This window comes from Pagrus pagrus, assembly GCF_965226575.1.
Source record: "Pagrus pagrus genome assembly, chromosome: 6".
Classification (NCBI taxonomy): Eukaryota; Metazoa; Chordata; class Actinopteri; order Spariformes; family Sparidae; genus Pagrus; species Pagrus pagrus.
In genome coordinates this window covers 34,715,250-34,740,568 of record NC_140190.1, presented here as the reverse complement: position 1 = coordinate 34,740,568, position 25,319 = coordinate 34,715,250, and the positions used below count along the sequence as shown (strand labels likewise).

The 25,319-nt window shown below is 41.4% G+C and overlaps 2 protein-coding genes across 6 annotated transcripts in view; both read right to left on the bottom strand.

The window, feature by feature from the left end:
- The window catches only part of st3gal3a (ST3 beta-galactoside alpha-2,3-sialyltransferase 3a), a 219,199-nt gene that overhangs the window by 84,949 nt on the left and 108,931 nt on the right, over positions 1–25,319 (bottom strand). For all 5 annotated transcript variants that reach the window (XM_084355918.1, XM_084355917.1, XM_084355919.1 and 2 more), the window contains 2 exons: positions 13,935–14,081; positions 6,593–6,739 (listed from right to left, as the gene is read on the bottom strand). In XM_084355918.1, the coding sequence (XP_084212044.1) occupies positions 6,593–6,739; positions 13,935–14,081 (294 nt within the window). The remainder of the gene's footprint in view (positions 1–6,592; positions 6,740–13,934; positions 14,082–25,319) is intronic.
- Positions 21,679–24,369, bottom strand: LOC311259068 (E3 SUMO-protein ligase ZBED1-like). The gene is made up of 2 exons (XM_084355923.1): positions 23,094–24,369; positions 21,679–22,874 (listed from the first exon to the last, which is right to left on the bottom strand). The coding sequence occupies exons 1-2, from the start codon at positions 23,460–23,462 to the stop codon at positions 22,605–22,607; spliced, it is 639 nt and encodes a 212-aa protein (XP_084212049.1). The 5' UTR covers positions 23,463–24,369; the 3' UTR covers positions 21,679–22,604.

The following is a 25,319-nucleotide window of genomic DNA, read 5'->3' as shown; positions in this document are numbered from 1 at the left end:
TTTCCCGCTCTGTCTAAGCTAGCAGCTAGGTCTCTTTTGTGCATTCCTGCAACATCCACCCCAGCAGAGCGAATCTTCTCTGCAGCTGGGAATATCTGCTCTCAGAAGAGAGCAAGCCTCACTCGAGACCACTTGGAGATGCTGACTTTCCTCAGTATGAATAAACTGTGATTGGCCTGTCGCTTCATTAAGTTGCCTCTTGCAACTCTTGCAAGTCTTTAGACCAGACAATGTTTGTTTAACAAACTTTATGTTATGCATGCTGATTGTTATTCACACAATGCACTTTTTTTTAGAGGAAAGAAAGTTTATTTTATTGCTGCTGCCACTTAAATAAATATAATAAATATGAGCCATTGTTTTTTGTGCAATTCATAATCTGACTAGTCGACTAGTCGTTACAGTAGTCGATGACTAGTCAACTACCAAAATAGTCGTTAGTTGCAGCCCTAATATACAATCAGGGGTAAGCAGTCAACCTTCTACAACATCTGGGGCCCGTTCAGGGATTTTCTAGCAAATAAAGACTTATCCCACATAATGGAAGCACCTGGGGATGATCTATAAGTAGCCCTCTGCAGTTCACCTGGACAAGATGTATGTTGTTTGGTGTAAAATGATCTAATACCAATTCAACCGAATATTTTCCTCAACCAGCATATGTGTAATGTATTAATGTGAGTGTGTGTAAGTACAGTCTTTTTCTCTTTTTCATTATTGTGTATGTATTTAAGTTTGTTTTTTTTCTCTTTCTTTCTACAACTTACTTTATTCATCTGGGTTATTATTATTTTTTTCCCCTGTACTTTAGTTAATCTTAATTTCTTATCTGTAGGTGGGTAGGGGGATCATGTATTACTTGGTTGGGTGCGGGACTATTTTGTTCTGGTGGTTATGTGTGTTAAACTGTTCTGAAAATAAATAAAGATATTGTTGGAAAAAATAAAAGCGTCCTTGTATCAAAGAATTGATAACTGCCATGTTTTGTTATGCATACTTGAAATTTCCAACTGTAATGAAAAAACTATTTTTTTGTATCAAGAAATGCATTATTTGCATGTTAATTAACTAAATGTAAAGTATTTATGTTTTGTAGTCAACCAGGAAAAAGCTGTAAATTACAATTACAGAAAGCAAACTATAATAAAAAACAGTAAGATAATGACAACCCTGCTGCCAGTTGTGTTAATTTACGGTGTAAATATTTTATAGTTTACTGTTTTCATATTAACTAGTTTTCTTCTGTGATCACAAAATTAATATTATTTGACGTTGTTAACATCATGAAGTTTAAATCTTTTAAAGCAACTGCTTTAGTGTATGGAAAGTAAACATGTAGCATTTCTTCAGAAAGAGGCTAGCATGAACATGATGTCATGACTTCGGCTTTCTTTTGATGAATTGAAAGAAATACACACATTATTTTATTTTTTAATCTTTTATGTTTTGTATTTTCCTACACAATAAAAGACATCACTGAGATATAATGTCAAGATTAATTGTTCATGTGAGTCGGTTCATATTTGAGATTAAATTTGTTGTTGTCCCATTCAGCAGGATAAGCCCATTTTTCTGGAAAGTCGGTGTGGCTACTGTCATGTGAACACCTGGTATTAACGTCTGATCTGTATCTGGATACGTTATCTTACAATCTTACACTTACAGTCTGGTTTCTCCTCACAGTGTGATCAGATCTCAGTGGCAAGGTGAAGGTCACGTGATAGCCAGAGACAGCCGTAGATGTCTGTAGGCTGCATATATTACTTAAACTGTAAGAGGGTAATCAGAGCCGGTGGAGCAGCTTGCTAACACTAGTTTGATCAAATGTCATTGGCCGCGTTTCCCAGATTCGTTAAGAAGCTCTTAAGTGCTAAGATCTTCTTAGGAGCGCTCTTAAGAACGCTGTGAAAGAAGGATGCGTTTCCCAGAGTCGCTCTTAGCTTAAGTAGATCTTTCACTAAGAAGGAAATGTAAGATCGAGCTGACCCACTCTTAACAGCCTTCTTAGCGACCAAATGCTCAGTGATCAAGCCGCGTCAGGGAAATTTGTATCATCCACTTTGCGAAATAATAAAACAATGCTCGATGTTGAAATGCGCTCATAGCTGCGGACCACTGGCGCAAGAAAAAAAAAATAGAAAATGGTAGATGAAAAAAAACCTTTTTATTGAATTACACGTTTAAGTTTTCCGCAACATCTGCATATATGAGTTTATAGTACTACACATAAAAAACAACAACCCTGTGGCATTTCACAGATATCAAGGGAACAGATGTATTAAACTCAGCTGAACCTCATCCAGAGAGGCTTCACCTGCTACTCTACAGTATATAAATGCGTTGCCAAAGTCCGCGCGTGTGATAAACCACGGCTGCAATACAGCACATTCTCGCTGCGAACAAACAGCGTCGCCGTGCGCGAAGCTAAACGGTTTACATAAATGCATACGTGCGTCAGCACTTCTCCCCACTGGACGTGCTGTCAGACCGGGCTGTCCAGGCAAAGTACCGGCTGCCCCGTGCGGAGATCCAACGGCTGATCACTCTGTGCTGCACCTCCGGGCTGAAAATTGCAGCGGGTTGCTCTCTGGATGTGTGGAGACACCAGAGTGATCAGCCGTTGGATCTCTTTGCCTGGACAGCCCGGTCTGACAGCACACACACACACACACACACATAAAGAGGTGGGTGATCGATCTGCCTGGCATCGATTGATTCAGCACAGCAGCACCGCGGTGGACAGCTCCCACTAAGAGCTTCTTAAGAAGCTTTGGCTTGATCTTAAGGTTCTCCTAAGAAGGCAGTTAAGAACGCATATGGGAAACACCCGTATCTTAGCGCTCCTTCTTAGCCGAACCCTTCTTAAGAGCCTTCTTAAGTCCTTAAGAACGATCGAATCTGGGAAACGCGGCCCTTGTCTGTATCTCATTCATTTATTATCTCATAAGTCATCTGCTGACATGTGCTGACTGAGTTATTTTGTCAAAGGTTTGTCAGCAAGACGTCGTCTATGAGCTGTCACTAAAATGAACGAGTTTAGATCATTGCAGATCTAACAGCAGATAACAGCAGAGGAGAGCCAAGCCAACATTTTTTTCTGTTATTACATATATTTAATATTTATTCTACTTATCATCAGTTGTGAAGGAAAAAAACGTATCGAGATCCTTTACTTCAGTAACAGTACTACATCATTTTACTGCTGTAGACTTATAAGGCTGAGCTCATTTTAAGTCCTTTATATATACTGTTAGCAAGTTTAATCTACAGCAATGCATCATATTCCATAAGATCATCACATGCTCTGTATGTATCAGAAGCATCTGCACATACAGGGTTTTCACTGGGCATGAAGGGGAATAAAAACTGAAATCTGAAAAGTAACTAGTAATGAAAGCTGCTAGACAAATGTAGTTGGGTAAAAACTAGAATATTCGCCTCAAAATTATTGTTGCATAAAATGGAAATGCTCAGGTAAAATACAGGTACCTTAAACTTCTACCTAAATGCAGTACTTGAGGTAATGTACTAAATTACATTCCAACTCTGTTTATCATTATCAAGTAAAATTCTAATAGTATTTATTTATGTGTTAACTCATTAGTGTTTAGTGTGTTTGTTCTGAATATTTCCCCTAGATTTATTTAATTAATATAATGTAATGTAGTGCACCACCGTGCCATGCAGCCTGTTGCGGTCGCTCCTGTTTGTTTTTATAATTAACTACTTTTTAGCTTCTTATTTAATAAATTGTTTTAACTTTTTTGTATTAGCGCTTACTTAAGCTGTGCCCTCTCCAAACATGCTGGTGGAGAGAGTTTTGGCCTTTCTTTTTGCTGTGAAAGTACTTCTTTCACTCAGCCGAGCCATTGTTGCACAGCAACTACACGGCCGCATTGTTTATTCGAGGGATCAGCTGTTCGCTATGAAGCTGGCCGGCATGGTGTCCAGATCAACAGACATCCCTGAAGAGATATGGAGAAGGGCACACACGGGCTTGCAGGGGAGGAACCAACCTGACTTCGGCATGTGACGTTATCCACTCCACTATAGCCTGGGTTATAGTCTCAACACCCGAGTGCATTCATTGCTATCTTGGGTGACTTCAACCGCGTCACCATGGATACAGCGCTGCCCAACTTCACACAGTATGTGAACTGTCCTACAAGAGAGGAGAGGACCCTGGACTTGCTGTATGCTAATATGAAGGATGCATACAGCTCCTCTCCCCTACCCCACTGGGTAGATCAGACCAAAACCTGGTGCACCTCAACCCCTGTTATGTGCCTCTGGTGAAGAGCCAGCCTGCAACCACAAAGACGGTGAGGAGATGGTCGGAGGAAACTTATGAGACACTTCAGGGATGTTTTGAGGTCACAGACTGGCAGTCACTTTGTGAGCCGCATGGAGAGGACATTGATGGGCTCACAGAGTGCATCACGGACTATATGACCTTTCGTGTAGACTCCACTGTCCCAGCTGAGACTGTGCATTGTTACCCAAATAACAAGCCGTGGGTAACAAAGGACATCAAAAAAATCCTCAATGAAAAGAAGAGGGCTTTCAGAGCTGGCAACAGGGAGGAGGTGAGAACAATACAGGGACATCTTGAAGTGAAGATCAGGGAGGCTAAAGAAAACTACAGGAGGAAGCTGGAGTGGAAACTTCAGCAGAACAACACGAGAGAGGTCTGGAGAGGAATGAGGACCATCACTGGATTCATGTCAGCTGGCATTGGAGGACTTGAAAGCAGTGTGGACCGAGCAAACAAACTCCCATCTGTTTTTTAACAGATTTGATACTGAGGCCCCTGCACCCCCTGATAACACCACCATCAATCCCACTGTTGTCTACCAACTACCATCTTCTCCACCCCCTCCTCCTCCTTACTGCCTTTCATCCTCCTGTGAGATCCCTCCTCACACCTCCTCCCCTGGTCTCCAAACTCACTACACACTACAAACAATTGACTCTACACCTCCCCCTCCCCTACCTGTTACCTCTACAGTGAACATCACAGCTGACCATGTTAGGAGACAGCTGGCAAGACTCCACTTGGGCAAAGCTGCGGGTCCTGATGGTGTCAGCTCCAAGGTGCTCAAAGCCTGTGCCCCCCAGCTATGTGGAGTACTTCACCATGTCTTCAGCATGAGCCTGAGTCTACAGAGGGTCCCTGTAATGTGGAAGACGTCCTGCCTTGTCCCTGTGCCGAAGACGACGCGTCCCGGTGGCTTCAAGGACTACAGACCTGTGGCACTGACCTCCCACATCATGAAGACCCTGCAGAGACTCGTCTTGGAGCAGCCCTTGGGCAAACCACTCTTGGACCCCCTACAGTTCGCCTATCAGCCCCAACTTGGAGTTGAGTATGCCATCATCTAGGGTTAAACTGGGTTAAGAACACTAATGCCCTCTACAGGAAGGGACAGAGTCGTCTCTATTTTCTGAGATTGCTGAGGTCATTCAACATCTGCCGGACTATGCTCAGGATGTTTTATGCCAGTGCTATACTCTATGCTGTTGTGTGCTGGGGCAGCAGGCTGAGGGTAGCGGATGCAAAAAGACTGAACAGACTGGTCCACAAGGCCAGTGACGTTGTGGGAGTGGAGCTGGACTTTCTGACAGTGGTGTCAGAGAATGGCTGTCCAAGTTACATCTTCATCATCTTGGACAATGGCTCCCATCCACTCCATGACGTGGTGGTCAGCCACAGGAGTACATTTCTCACTAGACTAACCCCACCAAGATGCACCACAGAGCGCCACAGGAAATCATTCCTGCCTGTGGCCATCTAACTGTTCAGTTCCTCGCTGTCACCTGTGAACTTCTGGAGATGAGTGTCGGACACAAAGTTTTCAACTTGCATTATTAATTGCTCTGTATATATGCATATTTATTCTAGTGGAGTGCACATTTCTTGTATTTTTGTTTTGTTTTTGTTGTTCTTGATATTATTATTATTATTATTATTATTATTATTATTATTATTTCTGCATATTCTGAACTTTGAATGGGAGCAGCTGTAACTAAAACAATTTCCCTTCGGGGATAATAAAAGTATTTCTGATTCTTATTTTGCTGTAACCCCAAAGTTCAAAATAAATAACAAGCAGTATGAAAGGAGACTGTCATTTTATTATCATTGTTATTATTATTATTATTATTAATAGACATTCATTACACGGTTGTTGTGAATTTGTAATCACACTGACTGCTTTGACCCTATATGATTGCATGTCACGAATAAACTGGATTAATTGATTTTTAAGCACTGCCAGCAGCTACTGGTAGTGATATTACATGATACCAGCTAGAACGCATCGTCTCAAAATGTCAACAGCATTCTGCTTTCTTGTGAGCCTACAAGATCATTCTTCCAAGAACGGCTAGGAAGAACACAAGTGGCTTCTTTGCATTCTTGGTTTTGAGAAAGGCCCACAGTGGTAACAGGTAACATGTCAGCCTTCTGTTGGGATGGTTGGAACTGAAGTGAGATAAACTATTTTTAGTGCCCATCAAATGACAGTTCTGACACGTCTAGCATCAGTTTCAGAACTGCTGTGGTATCTTACAAAAGCAGGTCTGTAGTTACCTCTTTGATGGCTGACATCCTGATCTTCTCATAGTAATGCAGAGGGGCATGGGGGGTGCTCATGTTGTAGCCAAATCCAGCCACAGCTACTTCATCACAGTTATGAAGGGCCATCGTTATGGCAACTGCCCCCAGGGTTGGGATATTCTGAAAACAGATAAAGAGTTTGCATGAAACAGGTATGTAAACCTGTACTCTAGAACACATGAATGTCCATCAGAAGAGCCTTTTTTCACTGTATAGTTAATGTGTGGATATCTTACAGATGTAAAGCATGGTTCTATTTAAAATGTCACACTGTTTGTTTTCAGGCTCTGTGTAGCTGCTGCTGTGTGTTCACAGTCGGCTCCTGACCATTAAACAGCTCACTGTTCCGGCTACCTTTTAACAAGATGGCTGCCGTGAAGTAAGTGTGTGTTACAAGCTGCAGTCTGATGGTTCAACTATTTGTCTACTAAGGTCGCTGGGACGGATATTTCCACTCTAAACTTTGATGGTGTTAATCAGCTACTTGTGCTTATCCCAAGGATACAAAAATAACGAGCCTTTAGCACATGGATTAAAGCAAAAAAAAATCTTTTGACTGAAATGTTTTTTCGAGCTGTAGCCAAGTCATTTGTAATTTATGAAACATGTTACAGGGCATTTTACTTGACACGTGCTAAAAAAATAAGATAAGATTTACAGCCTCACCCCACACCATGTTCTCTAATGCAGACATCAAGTTTAAATATTTGACCAACAGTGTTTTACAGGAGGATGATCTGAACAGCTGTTCTATTCACACTTAAAATGTTTTTTGTCTTTTCAATGTCATTTTCAATCTATGAAATCAATCTGTGCCTTTTTTTTGCCAAGCTTCTCTCAAGTTTTACTCTTTCAAATAATCAACCATCTACAGAACTTTTCAGTACGCTATTTTTAAACTTCTTCTTCTCATCATCATTATCATTAATTATTATTATTAATAATATTGTTTAAAGTGAGCCTCTTATCGTTTAACAGAAAAATACATCACACAAGCAGCAACTTTTGCAACCTTGTCAGTCTGATGGCGAATTATCACTTTCTGTCATCACTAACATACTGTTAATAATCAAAGAAGCTCTGAGGCTTTGTTCTGTATGTTATAATACAAGATTTAAGCATTGAGCTACAATCAGGCAACATTCATGATTTTGTGCAGTCAAACTAACCAAAAACTTCCTTTTGATCATCATTATAAAGTTTCAGGGCGCTCCTGTAACCATGGTAACTAACGGTGCCAGAGGGGAGGGAGAGACGCTGAATGAAGCCATTTAAACAGATACACTGCAGTCCAGACTATAGTTGTTATTTCACACATGAAGCACACAACAGGAGACTCTCTGTGTCAGACGACTTCTCACGTGCTGACTAAACTCAATTGACAAGGTAGCAGCGCGACGAGTCCTTGCTAGCTAAGCAGCTAAACTTTAGCGCCGCTCCTTGTTGAGATCCCGCCCTGTATGGGTCACTACACTGTCATTGGTCAGGCGCGCACACGCTGTTAACGATACAATTGGCTGTAGAGTGCGACAATCTGTCAATAAACATCAGCCAACAGTTCTCCCCCGATCTACATTGATCTCACAAGTCGCCTCTGTGAAGTTTGAATGATGGAAATCCGTCGTAGCGACGGAGAACTTTAATCCATGCTTTAGCACCAAACCATCGAGTTACTGGACTTCAGCTTTCTCTTCACTTTGGGTGGAAAAGCTGCCAGCTTCACAATGGGCGACGAGCCAATTGCTCTCCAAAGCGTCATGGACAAGATGCAACAAATGATGCTCAACATGATTACACATATAGACACCAAAATTGATCCACTTCGAGCAAGTCTGACAAAGATTGAAAGCTCACTCCATATGCTTGGAGAGCAAGTCAACGAGCTTGAGCAGAGAGTCAGTTCCAATGAAGACAACATAACGGACCTGGTCAGACGTGTGAAAACGCTTGAAAAGGAAAACACCGACCTGAAAGCATGGGCTGAAGATGCCGAGAACCAGAGCAGGCGCTCGAACCTACGCTTCATCGGCATTCCCGAAAGGGCCGAGGGGAATGATATCCTGGGTTTCATGAGACATCTCATGGCGCAGCTCCTTGGCGAAGCATATTTCTCCACTCCTCCTGTGATCGAGCGCTGCCATCGCACGGCTGTCAGGGACAACTTCAGCGCCAAGGGACCAAGACCAATCTTGGTAAAGTTCCACTACTTCCAGGACAAACTGAAGATATTGAAACTCTCCAGGGAAAAGAAGGAGCCTCTCCAATACAAGGGAACTCAAGTCTACATCTACCCGGACTTCTCCGCCGGCTTAGCCCAGAGACGTCGGGGGTTCGACACGGTAAAAAAGAAGCTACGTGATCGGGATATCAAATATGCTCTGATCTTTCCCTGCACTCTGAAAGTCGTCCATGCTGGTAAGACACTTTTCCTTCGTACTCCTGAGGAAGCAGAGACATTCCTTGATCAACTTTCATCCACTGACTCCTCCATTGACTCTGATATGACAGCCTAGTGCTACTGGTCAGTAGTCACACCTAACGTTAACGTTAACGTTAACGTTCTTCTTGTTTTTCTTCTCTTTTCTGCTTTGGACTGAATGTCGTTGGCCTCTATTGTAGCCACTGTATCGTTGGGCTGACACTGAATTATTAGTGGCTGTTTTGTTTTGCTTTCTCCTTACAAACTTGTAGTTGGGAGTAGATGCTGTTATGGTAGTGCTGCTCAACAACTGTTTGCCGTAAAACGTGCCGCAAATGCAGTAAAACGGCGTTAACTGTGCTGTGCCGTAAAGTGGCAAATGTGTCGCAAAATGCAGTAGAACGACTTATGACGGACACCTCCGTTAAGACTGGGAAAGGGTAGATCCCATACATCGATGGTTGACCCCCTATAAATTAATGAACTAAGTTAGTAAATACCTAGACCTTTTCATTTTGATATGCTCACTCAATGAACTATGCAGACTGAGCTGTATACTCATCTTTTTTATACTTAATTTCTTTTCTTTTCCCATCAATGATGCAGCCTGATTCTATGTAGCTTGCTTTCTGATTCTCCCATCCCCCACCCTTGCCTGCTATTTACCACAACTTATGATGATGCTTTGTGTGCATTTCTGTTAATATACTGTGTGACTATTTTGTTATCCTTGGTCAATGAATTCTGCTAAAGGTATGAATGTCATTCACTTGAACATTAGGAGTTTGCGGCCTAAAATTGATTTACTGAAAGCCTGGCTCACCTATAATAAACCTCATGTAATTACGCTTTCTGAAACTTGGTTGAACAACAATATTTATGATAATAGTTAAACTTGATATAGTAATAGTTAAACTTGATAACTATTTTCTATTTAGAAAAGATAGAGGCTCAAGAGGAGGGGGTCTTCTGATTTGACTGCAGAACTAGTCTCACCAACTGTTAATCCCCTGCACTTTGAATGCCTCTTTGTTAAAATAACATAACATGAGAACAAACGGCTGATCATAGGTAACATCTATAAACCTCCTAATGCTCCTGCTGAAACTACCAAAGGTATTCTGACCACAATCAATTCTTTAGATTGCATTAGTGAAAAAATTATACTGGGTGACTTTAACTCCAATTGGCTAGATCGTTCCTCTTACAATGATCGCAATCTTTTTAATGGTATAAACTTAACCCAGTTGATTACTGAACAAACAAGAGTAGGTCCCAGTTCTTCCTCCTTGCTTGACTGGATCTTAGTTTCCCATCCTGACAGAATTTCACTCTGGGGTATTACCTGACTCTTTCAGTGACCATTCAATTGTCTTCTGCGTCTGGAAAATCAAAATACCCAATCTTCGTCCCAAATTCATTAAAGTCAGAAAATGTAATAATATTAACCCTGAACTCTTTATCCAAGATATTTTGAGCATAAACTGGGAGAGATTTCAATTAATACCATTTGTTGAAGAGGCTTGGAACTTTCTATATACTGAATTTGTTGAGGTTATCAATAAACATGCACCCTGGACAACAATTAAAGTCAAGGGTCGACATCTGCCATGGATAAAAGGAGATCTCATACAGTTGTTTAAACAAAGAGACAACGCATGGAAAAAACACCGTACAACAAAGGATCCTGCTGACTGGAGCACTTATAAGGAGCTGAGGAATAAATGTAAAACCTATACTAGAAATGCTAAAGCAAATTATTACAAAGATTGTTTATCCACTGACTTTAAGAACCCAAAACAATTTTTGAGGAGAATAAATAGTATAACTAATAAATCCACAGGAAATCCCACTACACATTTTAGAATAAACAATGAAAGTGTCAGTGAACCACTATCAATTGCAGAGGCATTTAGCCAGCATATTTCTACTATTGGTAGCTCTGTCCCTCAGTCCTACTCGGAATCTTCTCCAACCCCGAGCAGGGGTCCGTTTCACAAAGCAGGTTTAGTGAAAACTCTGAGTCCGTTAACCCTGAAATGAGGGAAACTCTGAGTTTTCCGTTTCACAAAGGGAGGTAACTCAAACCAGAGAAAGAGGGGTAACTCTAGCCTGTTTCACGGAGAGAGGTAACTTAAGCTCTCGGTCAGATACCATGGTAACATGCTCTATGACTCTAACCTGGTCGGGACCAGGTTTTTCTCAACAAACCTCGAGTTTCTCTCTGTCTCCGCCCTCTTTCAGCCACGCACGGTATTTGATTTCCTCATTCATTCAGTCAGCAGGCGAGTTTTGGCGTAATATAGTTCTGCCGTCTGTTTTTTGAGAAAATCATTGCAGGAATCAGTCAGTAGGCCTACATTAGAAGTTATATTAGGTGGCGACTATTTTCACTACCATGGCATGTCCTTTTGATAATGATCCCGTGGATGAAGGTGCAGCATTACTGTGCAGAGAATTAAATATTCGTCGGCAGATGATTATCAGACCGCGCATAGATGTTCTTGCATTCCCAGACAATTATCTTTTTGAGCGGTACCGTTTCACGTCACAGTCCATCATTTACATACACAACCTAATCCGCCCTTACATTTCCAACATTACCAACAGAAGTCATGCTCTCACATCCCAGCAGATATTGTGTGTTGCGCTGCGTTTTTTTTTTTTATACAACGTCGGAGATGCAGAGCACTTGAGCAAGGCAACTGTATGCAGAGCGGTCAGAAAAGTGTGCCTCGCCCTGAAACGCCCAGTGGGGTGAAAAACGTAGCCCTCCTCTTCCCCGTTGCCATGGTGACTCGTCGAATCGAGGCTCCATTGATGCTGTCTTTTTATACTTGTGGCGCAAACTTACTCAAATCAGCTGTTCTGGAACCGAAAACTCAGAGTTTCCTATCTCAGAGTAGATCAACTCAGAGTTCAAGGTTAGACTCAGAGTTTGTTGAACCTGCTTTGTGAAACGGACCCCTGGTGTGGTAGTTCCTTCTCTTTTGGAACAATCACACCAACTGATGTTCAACGTGTTATTGATAATCTTAACTCTGGATGCAGTGCTGGTCCAGATGGTCTGGAGATTAGGTTTTTCAATTGGCCTCTTACGTTTTGTCATTTCCTCTGTCTGTTCTATTTAATTTATCTTTAGCAACTTGCAAAGTTCCCTCATCCTGGAAATGTGCCAGGGTAACCCCTATCCATAAAGGGGGTGACACTAGAGATGTCAATAATTACAGGCCAATCTCAATTATTAATTCCATTACAAAAATATTTGAAAAGTTGATTTTTAATGAATTATCCTCATATCTTAATGACCATAACCTACTATCTCCTCATCAATCTGGTTTTCGACCACATTTTTCGACCACCACTGCTCTCCTAAAAGTTACCAGTGATATTTTATCAGCATCTGATAACAACATGCACACAGGTGCTATATTTATTGACCTTAATAAAGCATTTGATATGGTTGATCATTATCATCTTTTGGACAAACTATATTCCGTTGGTTTTTCTCCTGATTCTTTATTATTTTTCAACTCTTTCCTTCATCATAGAAGTCAATGTGTTTCCTTTCAAGGTTTCCAGTCTGGTTTTAAGATCATTGATAAAGGTGTGCCGCAAGGCTCATCCTTAGGTCCCTTACTATTCTCAATCTTTATCAATGATCTTCCACAAACTTGTTCTAATTGCCAGATTCATTTATGTGCAGATGACACAGTAATATACTCCTCTAGCTTTGATATTCCACAAATCCAGCATTCATTACAATCTGATTTTATTTCGGTCCAAAATTGGTTCTTTTCAAACAAACTAGAACTGAAAAAAGAAAAAAATCATACACCATGTTGTTCTGCACCCGACCTAATTCTTTACCTGCAAATACTAACTGGTGTATTAGTTTCCTTGATGGAACAGCACTAGTAAAAACTGAAGAATTCAAATATCTGGGTCTTTGGCTTGACTCACAGCTATCCTTTAAATTCCACATTAACTCAGTTTCCAAGAAAATCTATCTTCATCTGAAATCCCTCTATCGGTCTATTGAATGTTTTTCCCTTCAAGTTCGTAAAAGAATCATAACACAACTGATACTCCCAATAATTGACTATGGTGATGTTATCTATCAGAGCACCTCAGAAACAAATCTTCGTCCTCTTTCTGTCTTGTATAATTGTTTATGTAGATTTATTCTCAGGTGTCCTTATATGACCCATCACTGTCATATGTATCAGTCCTTGAACTGGCTGGCCCCCAAGTCCAGAAGGCATATTCACTTGTTATTATTTATTTTTAAGTGCAATTACTTCAATTTCCCTCCATATTTGATCCAATATTTGATTCCCTTCAGTTCACAATACAATCTTAGGCATTCTGGTCAACTTTTCTTTTTTACTCCTAGAATCAATAAAGAATCTGGTCGACGTGCATTCAAATACAAAGCCCCAGCAGACTGGAATAATCTCCCTGGTTCAATTAGGTCCATATCCTCTTTTCATCTTTTTAAATCATCATTGTTTACTTATTTTCAAACACCCTGCTCCTGTCTCTGATGTAAGGTCCCTCCGACATGAAGTGTTACTAGTAAAATATTTTATTTATTTATTTTTTTATAAATAAGGGGGGAGTCAGGATCGATAGAGCATTGTAGTGTGTGAGTGTGTGTGAATGGGCGTCTGTGTCTCTACATTGTATCATGTGTTTTGTTGTTTGTTTTTTGTTTGTATGTTGTTTTTGATTGTTTGTTCTGTTTACTTTCTATATATGTTTACTAGGTACTATTTATGTTTGTATTTTCGTTGATATTATGGACCCCCTCGAAAATGAGATGGTACATCTCAAGGGGCTATCCTGTTAAATAAAGTCAAGTCAACAAGGAACTGAAGAGAACATGTCTCTCACCCCTCGGCCCATCTGTCCATTGTTGTGAGGTAAGCCAATCAGCTTGAAGGAGGCCTCTTGGATGAAGTAGGGGTTTAGGATCCTCATGTCACTGGGCTCCCTTGGAACGTACTTGGCCACTGACTTCCAGAAGCCATCAGTGCTGCGCTGAGAGACAAAGATTGAGAAACTTAAACAGTGTGACCCTCATACTGAACAAGATATGCACACAATCAAATCACTAGTACAACACAAAACACAACAACACAATCATAAACACAGTTTGACCACTGTTCAAACCACACCTACTGCTTTAGAGAAGTTACATTTAGAATAAACTGAATAATATAAATTATCAAATCAAATCAAATCAAATTTTATTTATATAGCCCAAAATCACAATCACATTGCCTCAATGGGCTTTACAGTCTGTACAGTGCACGACATCCTCCGTCCTTAGACCCTCGATTCGAGTGAGGAAAAACTTGCCATCTTGATGGAAAAAAGACCCTTTTAACAGGGGAAAAAAAAGACGATGGAAGAAACCCCCGGAAGTGCCACAGAGGAGGGATCCCTCTTCCAGGACGGACAGTCATGCAATAGATGTTGCATGTACAGAAAGAACAGCAATCACAGGTTGCATTGACAGAAAATCTGATACAAATTATATACGTGAAGTATGTGGATCCAGGAGACGACTGAGCAGGACAAGGCATCGCCAGGTGGTGCCTGAGCCACATGACCTCCTGTCCACTGTGGTGAAAGTTATAAGGAGAAAATGATAAATTAAATCATAAAAGAATAATAGAAATACAGCCAATGTATCGATGTGAACGAGCTTGTTGCCTAGTTCTGAAATGTGCCATTAGAAAACATTAATTGTCATTGTAATAGGGTCTCCTATCAGTGCTACGCTGATGACACTTGTCCTTGTGCCCTCTCCAACCATGCTGTTTTGGATAAGTTGGATAACATCAGCCATCTGAAGGAGTGCCTTACTTCCATTGAGAAATGGATGACTTGTAACTTGCCAGGGCCCTAGCCACCATTGAGGACACCGAGTTCATGTCCTCGGTAATTTTTCCCTTAAGTTTCGTTTCATTAAAACCGAAAGTAAACACGGTGGCGACGTGACTGCAGGTCTATTTTTAGAATGGAAATTAAATGAATCGGAGCAAAGATGCAACATAGTGGTAAGAGGCTGCATCAATCCAAGTTATCATTTGTTGCAGCAAGAAAGGCAGAGGATGATCAGGCAAAGAGGAGGAAAGGTGATAATTGTAATAAGCTAAGAGAATGAGAATAGTGAACGAGCCTACAGATGCAACAGATAGCCAATAGAGATGCTAAACTGTAACCTTCTGTAAATGTAGCCTAGGCTGAAAAATGAAAGGACATGCAATGAATCAGAATATTTTAAGGTCATGTTCAGTCACAGTATGAATTATCCATCAATAATATTATTTGGATGTTTGGATGGATAATAATGTGACTAAACATGGCATTAAAATATTAGGTCAAATTATAGTAATCATGACTCAGTAGTATACTTAGACTTTTCATTTTAAAAATTCAACAGAGGATGTGACAGGAGAGAGAGATGAAGAGGTTGAAGGGACAGAGACAGGAGGAGAGGAGAGAGAAAGAGCAGGAGAAGGAACCAGTGAGATGCATAGATGGAAGCATCTTTTCACTCATTACCCTGGGCACTCCCCAGGTACAGCAAAGGAAACATTGCAGGAAATGGATATGCAATTTTATCCTAATATTAAATGCATCCTTTGCATTTACCTCACATTGCCAGTGACAACGTGCAATGTGAGGCTCTACGCCACCTCAAAATCTGGTTAAGATCCAGTATGGAGGATGAGAGACTTTCTGGCCTTGCCCTTATCAAATCAAATCAAATCAAATTTTATTTGTATAGCCCAAATTCACAAATCACAGTTTGCCTCAGAGGGCTTTACAATCTGTACAGAGACGACACCCTCTGTCCTTCGACCCTCGATTCGAGTGAGGAAAAACTTGCCCCAAAAAAAGGCCCTTTTAACAGGGAAAAAAAAAATGCGGAAGAAACCTCAGGGAGAGCCACAGAGGAGGGATCCCTCTCCCAGGACGGACAGACGTGCAATAGATGTCGCATGTACAGAGCAGATCAACGAGATCACAATGTATTCAATTATAAGCGATGGTTGACAGGAGTGAAAGTACACAAAGATGTATTACAGCAATAATGATGAAATGCACATGGAAATGTGACTACTAGTGATAACAGTAGTAGTGATCAATGGCAAGGATGGTATGTAGCAATGCAGTACGATAATAGTAGTTATGAACGTGCATAGAAAAATAGAAAAATTCTATGCCGAATGTTGACCTCAGTATTTCAAAAATCCTGGCAACGGCCCTGTAACTTGCTGCAGCTAAACTCTGCACTGAGGAAGCAAATTACAATCATTCATTGGTCCATTGGCCACCAATAGAAAATCTACAGTCACAACTGAACTTTGACCCACATTTTTATAGGAGAGCCTTTTTTGATGACTGATCAGTAACTTCTATGTTGCTGTATTTTATTTTCATTTGTAACTTTGTAACCTACTCATGCTAGCAATTTGGTTTAGATGCTATGTACTCTGTGAAGTACTTTGTAACCGTATTTAGATAAGGGCTATATATATAAAGTTATTTAAGTTATTTATATATTTGCAGTCTTATGAACTGGCTGTCTGTGGCTACATTCTAGGGGTGTGACGAGATCTCAAGCCACGATATAAAAACTTGACGATATTTCTCGTTGAGGTGAAAAGCTGTGTGTGATATCAGTACATAACAGACAGAGTAGCAGCCATCATGACGGAGTATGACTTTGAACCAATGTACCATAACGTCCTTGCGCTGAACTCCAAATTAGTATAGAAGATGCCCCCATCACTTTTAAATTGTTTGTATGGCAGCATTTTGGATATCCCGTGGAAACAATAAACGGTGACAGTGACGTACAAGACACGAACAATATGTAAGCACTGTAAGAAAATAGTGCCGTACACCGCAGCTAACAAAGACACCTACAGAACCACCACAGTTCTCTACTAAAATCAACCGCGCCTGTGAATAAAACACTGAAACGCCAGACAATGCTGACAAATGCCTAGGAAATGGTAAAGGTTGTACTGCAGACTCGCCCACTTTTCGAGTCGAACACAGGAGCAAACATAGCCAAAGTTTTACAAGTAGCTGTCACTGACTTGCCAAACCATGTAATCGCTATTGTGACTGACAATACGCATAATAGCCTAGAAAATCTTAGGCTGGGCAGTGTTGTTGTAGCCAGCTCTTAGCTGTGTACCATGCTTGAAGAAGCATTTGGTCAGTCTCTGTTTGCACTTTTTATGTATTGAGAGAGCACTACTTTGATTATGGTTTGCACTTTAAAAAAAAAGACTAAGAAAAACATTTATTTGTTTTGTGTTATTTATTTTTGTGTTTTATTAGGGCTGTGCAATTAATTGGATTTTAATCGTGATTTCGATTTTTGGGTCACACTCCAAACTAATATAATCAAATTGAAACGATTTATTTGGCATTTTTCGTTGTACAGTAAGCCGAGAGATTTTCTGAAAGAGACGCGCATGCGCAATTCAGTCCCTCCCCCAAAGCATTCACCGTGCCCCTGATGAGTGGCACTCCCTCAAGTTACGTTTTTCTCTAAATTACATTATAACATAATCGCCATCAGTCAACAGGATTCGGTCTGACTCTGTCACTCGCGGGGAGGGAGGCTGTTTTCTGGGGGAAAGTTCACTAAGTCTCGGTCGCGAGGGCTGAATCACCGCGACAAACACTTGGTGAGTTTAAGTTTTTTGCCGGGGACAGACGCTGTTTTTCGTGCAGAAATGGGACGAAGAGTCGGTCGGACAGACACTTAGGTATTTTTTTCCTCATATAAGTTGCCAAACACAAGACCAGTTACTACGTTACGCCAGGCCACGGCCCTTCTGTTCACACCAGACACGAATTTCTCCGCGCCGGTCGGCAAACGGGTCTGCTCCTCAGCTGTTCTGTAGTCACACTTAGAGCTGTTTTTTCACCATAGGAAAGTAAATAACCGCATAAAATTACAACGCCATGTTTTCCTGACGACTCATGAGTCATGCTATGCAGGGTCGTGGTGAAGTCTGAACAAGTGAGTCTTGAGTCTTTTGCGGAAGATGGCGAGTGACTCTGCTGTCCTGACATTGGTCAGGAGTTCCATCTACCACTGGGGTGCAAGAGCAGAGAAGAGTTCGCTGACAACCTTTGTTTGCTCTTAGCGATGGCGACACCAGCCGGCCAGCTGATGTAGTAGAGCAAAGTGCTCGCGCTGGGGCGTGTGGTCTGACCAGTGTTTGGAGGTAGATAGGCGCAGTTCCATTGACGGCCTTGAAGGCCAGCACCATTGTCTTGAATTGGATGCAGGCTGCAACAGGAAGCCAGTGGAGGTCACGGAGGAGGGGGGTCACATGGGAGAATTTGGGTAGATATTCATAGAAGTAGCAGTAGTATTTGTTGTAGTAGTAGTTGTATTAGTAGTAGTAGTACTCGTAGCAGTAGTAGAAGTAGTAGTCATAGCATTAGTAGTAGTCGTAGTCGTAGTAGTAGTAGTAGTATTTGAGGCAGTAGCAGTAGTAGTGGTAGTAGTCGTAGCATTAGTAGTAGAAGTGGTAGTAGTAGTAGTCACAGCAGTAGTAGTAGTAGTAGTAGTCATAGCAGCAGTAGTATTCTAATACCGGTCGTAGCAGTAGTAGTAGTCGTAGCAGTAGTTGTAATAGTAAACGTAGTAGAAGTAGCAGCAGCAGCAGCAGCAGCAGCAGTAGTAGTAGTAGAAGTAATAGTAGTAGCAGCAGCAGCAGTATTAGCAGTGTTGGTAGTAGTAGTAGTAATGTGAAATATTAATGCTGCATAATTAGCATTAATATTGACACTGTAAATAATGATCAGTTCATACTCTATCACTAGGTGGGATGCGATGAAGGCCGGACAGGAGTGGATATTATGATAGTGCTAAAGCACCCCAGAGAGAGCAATACCCTGAGCTGAGGCCTGGGGGAAGAGGTCAACACCACTCAAACACTGATGAAAAAACAAGCGGAGCAAACAAAGGCAGTCAAAGCAGGAAGCCCCTGTGTCCATACACCTGGGGCCATTACACTAATTACTATTTGTCCTGATGGCTCTTTATGAGCACTTAATGACCAGCAATTCTCACATCCCTTTAATAACAGTATCAGTGAATATGTTTACATACATTTAATCCAGATAAATCCATATCAAGAAACATTAGCATAGATCAGTTTAGGAAGTCTGCGTTACGTAAGTACAGTGGCAATGTATGTGCTCAAGATACCCGTCTACAGTCACACTAGTTGTGGTGTAAGCTCTTACACACAGTGGTGCTTTGAGTACGGGAACATTTTGAAAAGTCATCAAAATCATACTGTCATACTGTATGGACACTATGCATAGCTGTACAAATTTGTAATGAACTGTCAATTAATCCAGTAGTTGCCAGGACATTTGATTTAAAACCAAAAATGTCAACCTCATGGTAACATGAGAGGAAAAGTCAGAGGATGAACAGAGTCATTTCAACAGTTTTCAACAGTTGTTGACATATTTCAGTATGGTGTAGCAGTGGACAGGCCAACAGTAGCATTTTTGTATCAGTGACATTAGCATGGCTCAAAGGCAACAGGGAGAACAACTCCTATAGTACAGTGTATAATAAGAACTATGTCATTTACATGCATGTGACCCATATTGTCAAAAACACAGACACATATTTCATTATCTACTGGATTAGACTGAGGTTCAGAGCAAAATGTCTCAACAACCACTGAATGGACTGACATGAAAATTGATTCATCCATAAATGATGAATTGTGATAACTTTAGTGATCCCTTAAACTGATCATCTTTGTATCATCATCAGCCTAAAATGTCATTGTTTCTAATACTTTCAACTAGGGCTGTCAAATTCAGCGCAATAATAAGGTGTTAATGCAAATTCTTCTTACCGCCGTTAATTTCTTTGACACGTGATTAACGTACTGACATTATGACCCTTGGCCTGCCCCGTAGTTTGGGGAATCAGGAAGTGATGCAGCAGTAACGTTATGGATGGCAGCAGAAACAAACCTCCTTGAGCAGAAATGGATAAAGAAAAGGTCTTTTGAATGACAAGTTGAGCTTCAAAGCCCTGCCAGATGGTTATCTCCATAAGAACAAAGTTATTTGCATTTACTGTCAATGTAAACTGAGAAGAACGTTGAGTCTCAAATAACACCTGCTGGCTGAGCACACAGCTGATGCAGAAAGCCTTCCTCCCCCCTCTCAGACCAAGCTGAGACAACAGAGACGCCTGAACAACTCTACATGAGACAAACTTGCCATGTTATGCTTTCAGCATATTTTTTGAGCATGCAGTACCTTTGAGGTTATTCTGGAGAATAATCTGTATTAAAAACTTGAAAATGATCCCTTTAAGGATAATTTAGAACAGATAGAAAATGTGCGATTAGTCACAAGTTAAGTATGGACAATCATGCGATTAGTTGCGATTAAATATTTTAATCGATTGACAGCCCTACTTTTTATATTTATGACTGATACCTGAAAAACTAATGACATTAAAATCAATCTCAGCTGTGAAGTCTGATGGTACTAAGATCAGGGGCAACTAGTGTGTGTGTGTGTGTGTGTGTGTGTATTCGTGAAGTGGTGTGGTGTCTGCACTCCCCTGCTCCAGGGGTGGGAACCTGATCTCCTTTTGTGAAGCGTTAATGTAAATAAAGTCAGTCTCATCAGCTTCAAAGTCCTTTAACACCATTACTGTTTATCCAGCCTAACTGTGTGGCAGTGTCACATGTCACAACAATACTACCTCCACACACTGCCAGCAAACGCACATTGTTCCACTTCTGAAGCTATACAGCAGGGCAGACTGGAGCCCATCCACTAGGGGCACTGTGGCAGACTTGGCTTAGTAGTCTTTTACGTTTTTTATCTTTTTATGGGAGTAATAGTAACAGTTACAGCATTACATTACACAGTTTTAATCTGTCTGGTCATGTTAACGATGCGACTCCGTTTCCCAGTTGATCCACTGCTTGCAAGAAAAGAGAGAAGAGAGAGAGAAATCTAAGCTATGGTGTTTACATAGCAGATACATTGTCTTTGCACTGTTAAGACTGTGTAATAACCATAGTTGGTAGTGGTGAAAATGTGTCATGTTGAGATGCAATCCGCACTGAACGGTCATGTAATGATTGTGCTTAAACAACTCCAGCTGTGATCATTCACAAGCACAGTGTTTACTGACAGCAGTTTAACAAAGTGATCCTGAGCCCATGCAGTAACATCCTTTATACAATGATGTGTTTGCAAAGTGGTGAAGCTCACCCCATCCTGAGCCTTTCAATCATGATGCCATCACCTGTAACCAAGGAACCTGCTGAATGTACCAAACAGGGTTTTTTGGAGCGTTCCACAGTGTCCTAAGTAGGGGTGTGTATTGGCAAGAATCTGGCGTATGATACGTATAACGATACAGGGGCAACGATACGTTATATTGCGATACTGTAGGAACGATGATATATCGAGTTTCTTTTAAAGAATTTAATTGCAGGAAAACTGTCATAGCATAGTAAACACACAATGCTGTTACATGCTTAACATCAGCTTACTGAATTCGAACAGAGGGATCTATATTTGTATTTCACAAGAGAAGAAATACAAGCATTTGCAGGATTTTTTGGATAAACAAATAATAAATAAGTAAAAAAATAAGTTAACAGATTTCTTGACTCTGTTAAAAGGTTATCCCTTAACTGTAATATACTGTATAAGCAGGTTCAAATTTCTGAAATTGAAAAAGAAAATGCAAAGTCACTGCAACATCCGCTCTTTATGTGCAGGCTGAAGAAATTAATATCTGCCTTTCAGTAAAAGTCTCAAATACTTGCAAATATATGCAGTCCCTGTACAATCTAACATAACAATACTTTTTCTGCAATATCAACAGTCATTAGCTTAACATGAAGAAAAATATGTAAACAATGTTACATTAAGGCTGTAGATATTTTTAGATATCTGCCTAGAGGTTCACAACCAGTGAGAGGAGTTTTTGATTTCAAAGTAGTTATCAAAAGAATATATGGTCTTTATACCTTCAAACGTCATAACACGTTTTCTGGCTGTAACCACAAAGAAATTAGCATATACTCTCTCTCTATAATCAAATATGAAAGTGCTTGTAGGATTCTTAAAATATTAACAAAAAATTTAAACTGTTATTAACAAAATAAAGTACAAAGCCCTGCAACATCCACTTTTTCAGTGTAATCTCAATTAAGGAATTTACCCATCTGCCTAAATAAATAAAAGCCTGCAGGACTCAACAAAATTAAATATGGTAAACAGTCTCAGATACTGGATTTTACATGTTGTTCCAGTTTGTATGTCAGTGCTTATTTTTTAATCTCAAGGTTTTTGTGGAGGAATACAAGCTGGTCCACATGCCCAGCTTTCAGGACGCTTCTCTGTGCATTCACAATGTTTCCTGCGGAAGAGAAAACTCTCTCTGCAGAGACGCTTGTTCCAGGAATGCACAGGAAACATTTTGCTACTCTGAATAGCTGAGGGTACTCCTGTTCATGGTCCCTCCACCAACTCAGAGGATTTCCTGTGAGGGGTCTCATCTCTAAACCTCTTTATCTCAGCTTCGGCAGCATCATCTGCTGATTTTGGTGCTGTATTGTCACCAGTAGTGGCATTCGTTGCACCAAGCAAGTCTGCCAATGCACATGAGGTCCTTGGTCTCTTTAGGGGTGGCTGAGGGATGGAAGCAGGGCTGTCCTCAATAGTTGGGTGATCAGCTTCCTCTGAGACATTCTCCACTTGTTTGTCAGTGTCCTCTTGCAGCTGAAAAACATCAAATCCAACTAGCATTAATGTCACCGAAAGCCAAAATTCAAATCCTAGATTCATCCTATTCCACACTTATATTTGTATTTAATACATAATTATCCAAGTGCAACTATTAACCATATGTCATTAATATACTTAATTTACTCAGATTTGCACTTAGTTATAACTGCAGTGTATTTTTTCCAAGTGTAATATATTAATTTATTTACTTACATTCTGTTGCTTCTTTATCACAGCCACCACAGCGTTGGTCAGTCTGGAGTAGATCTCACTGGCCTCTGCTTCAGACAGGAAGGGCAGGTCCTTAAACCTGGGATCAACAGCTGATGCCATGTACAGTGTCTCCCTCTCATTGTATCTCTTTCCCAGATCTTGTGCTATAGCAGCCTTGATGTTCTTTACGGTCTGTGTGTCATCAGGGCTTTCTTCTGCACCCACTACAAGCTTGGCATGAAGAGGAGCGATGAGGGACAGTGTTGGCATGCTCTCCTCTGACATGACCAGGGTGGCATCCTTCATGGGCTTAAGTGCCCTGAGCACTTCTTCTGCACACGTGATATCAGACTCACTTAAAGGTCCCATATTATGAAAAACTCACTTTTTCTGGGATTTGGGGTGTTATTTTGGGTCTATGGTGCTGCAACACGCATACAAACTTTGAAAAAAGACCATCCATGCTTTTTTGCGTGAGATACAGATTTCTGACGGTGTCTTGCCTGCAGTTTCCAGATGAGCGAGTCAAATTTCACTTGAATAATCCCGCCCACAGTGTCCACCCACCAGGTACAGCGCTACCGTCTCGGAGATCCGCCATTACGCTATCGAAAGCACCATGTTGAAGCGCAACGAGAAGTGCTCTGTTTTTGTTTGTAAAAATCAACATAAGTGCCTATACTCTGTCCCAGCTACAGAAGAGACAGTGGTTGCATTTCATTTTTAACGACAACGTGCCGGCTACGGTTCTTGTGAGTCTGTTTGTGTGTGCTAACCACTTCACATCGGACTGCTTCAGTAACGAGGGTCAGTACAAAGCTGGCTTTGCCTCGACACTGACCCTCGTAAAAGGATAAGTCCCAACCATACGGGACCCAGCAACTGCACCCGAGCCACAGGTGAGTGTCGCCACGTTTTGATAGTATTTACAGTTGCCTACGAGTATGGTGAAGTCAGCTTGAAACTGGCTAACTAGTTAGCTCCACTTCGGTCCGCGATGCAACGGCGTTTGAAGCGAGTTTAATGTTAATAATATTACGAGGGAGCTTGGTTGTCACAGTAAAAAGTCTGGAAACGTGCAGACTGGAGACACAGACTATGCGGACAGTGTCCAAGAGTTTGGAGACTGTGTTGGAGACAAACACAGCTTTCGCTAGCTGTTTTTAGATGTTACCTGTTGCAGGTCAGTGGGGGATGGGAGCCGGGTGGTTGTGTTGGGGAGTCCTGCTGCAGCCGCAGAGTCTGTATTTTTCTGAGCCTCTCCTTCTGGGTCTGATTCTGGGTCAAACTGGTATGGTTGAACGACAGCATCTCGCGAGCCATAGTGATACATCCACCATAAACATTAGCGCATGCTACCGCTAGCGTGAACGGCATCCTCTCCCTGAGAGGGGCGTGTGTTAGGATGGAGCTCATTAGCATTAAAGCTGCAGACACAGAAACAGCCTGCTCTCAGCAGAGCTCAGTAGAGCAACTCCTGATATTCAGGACCACTGATGCGTTTGGGGCAATACATTTCGAACACAGTGTTGTTGGACCTCTGACAGCTGTGTGACATTGATGAAAAACAGTATAATATGGGACTTTAATGTGAAGATATCTTTTTCACTCCTCCTGACCTCTGCTGAAAGCAGAGCTGCGCAGATGGCTGGTTGCTGTTCTAAAAATCTTTCTATCATCTCATAAGAGCTGTTCCATCTTGTAATAACGTCTGTGATCAACCTAAGACTTGGTAGCTGGAGTAGGCGCTGTTTTTGCCTTAACTGTTCACTGGCTAGTGTGCTGCGCCTAAAAAAGGCTGTTACACGTCTGACCCTGCCGAGAAGTTGCGCCACTGACTGTATTTTCAGTGCTTTCTGTGACGCCAGATTAAGGCTGTGTGCAAAACAATGTATGTGCGTCAAGCCTGCGAGTCTCGCCACGACAGTCATGTTGGATGCATTATCTGTAACAACAACGGGATCTTTTCCATCCAATCCCCATTCAGTCAGAGCCTCATTCAGTAACGCTGCTATGTGTTCCCCCGTGTGACTGTCACGCATGGTGACTGTCCCATGTTTGCAGTACATGGGACTTGAGGTTCCACTGGTCATCTATGTGATGTGCTGTAAGAGTTACATACGATTCAGTGGCCCTCGAAGTCCAAGCGTTGCATGTCAAAGCAACTCTCTCTGCTGAGCTGAGAGAGTCCAGCACCGTCGCTTTGACTTCTCCGTACGACTTCGG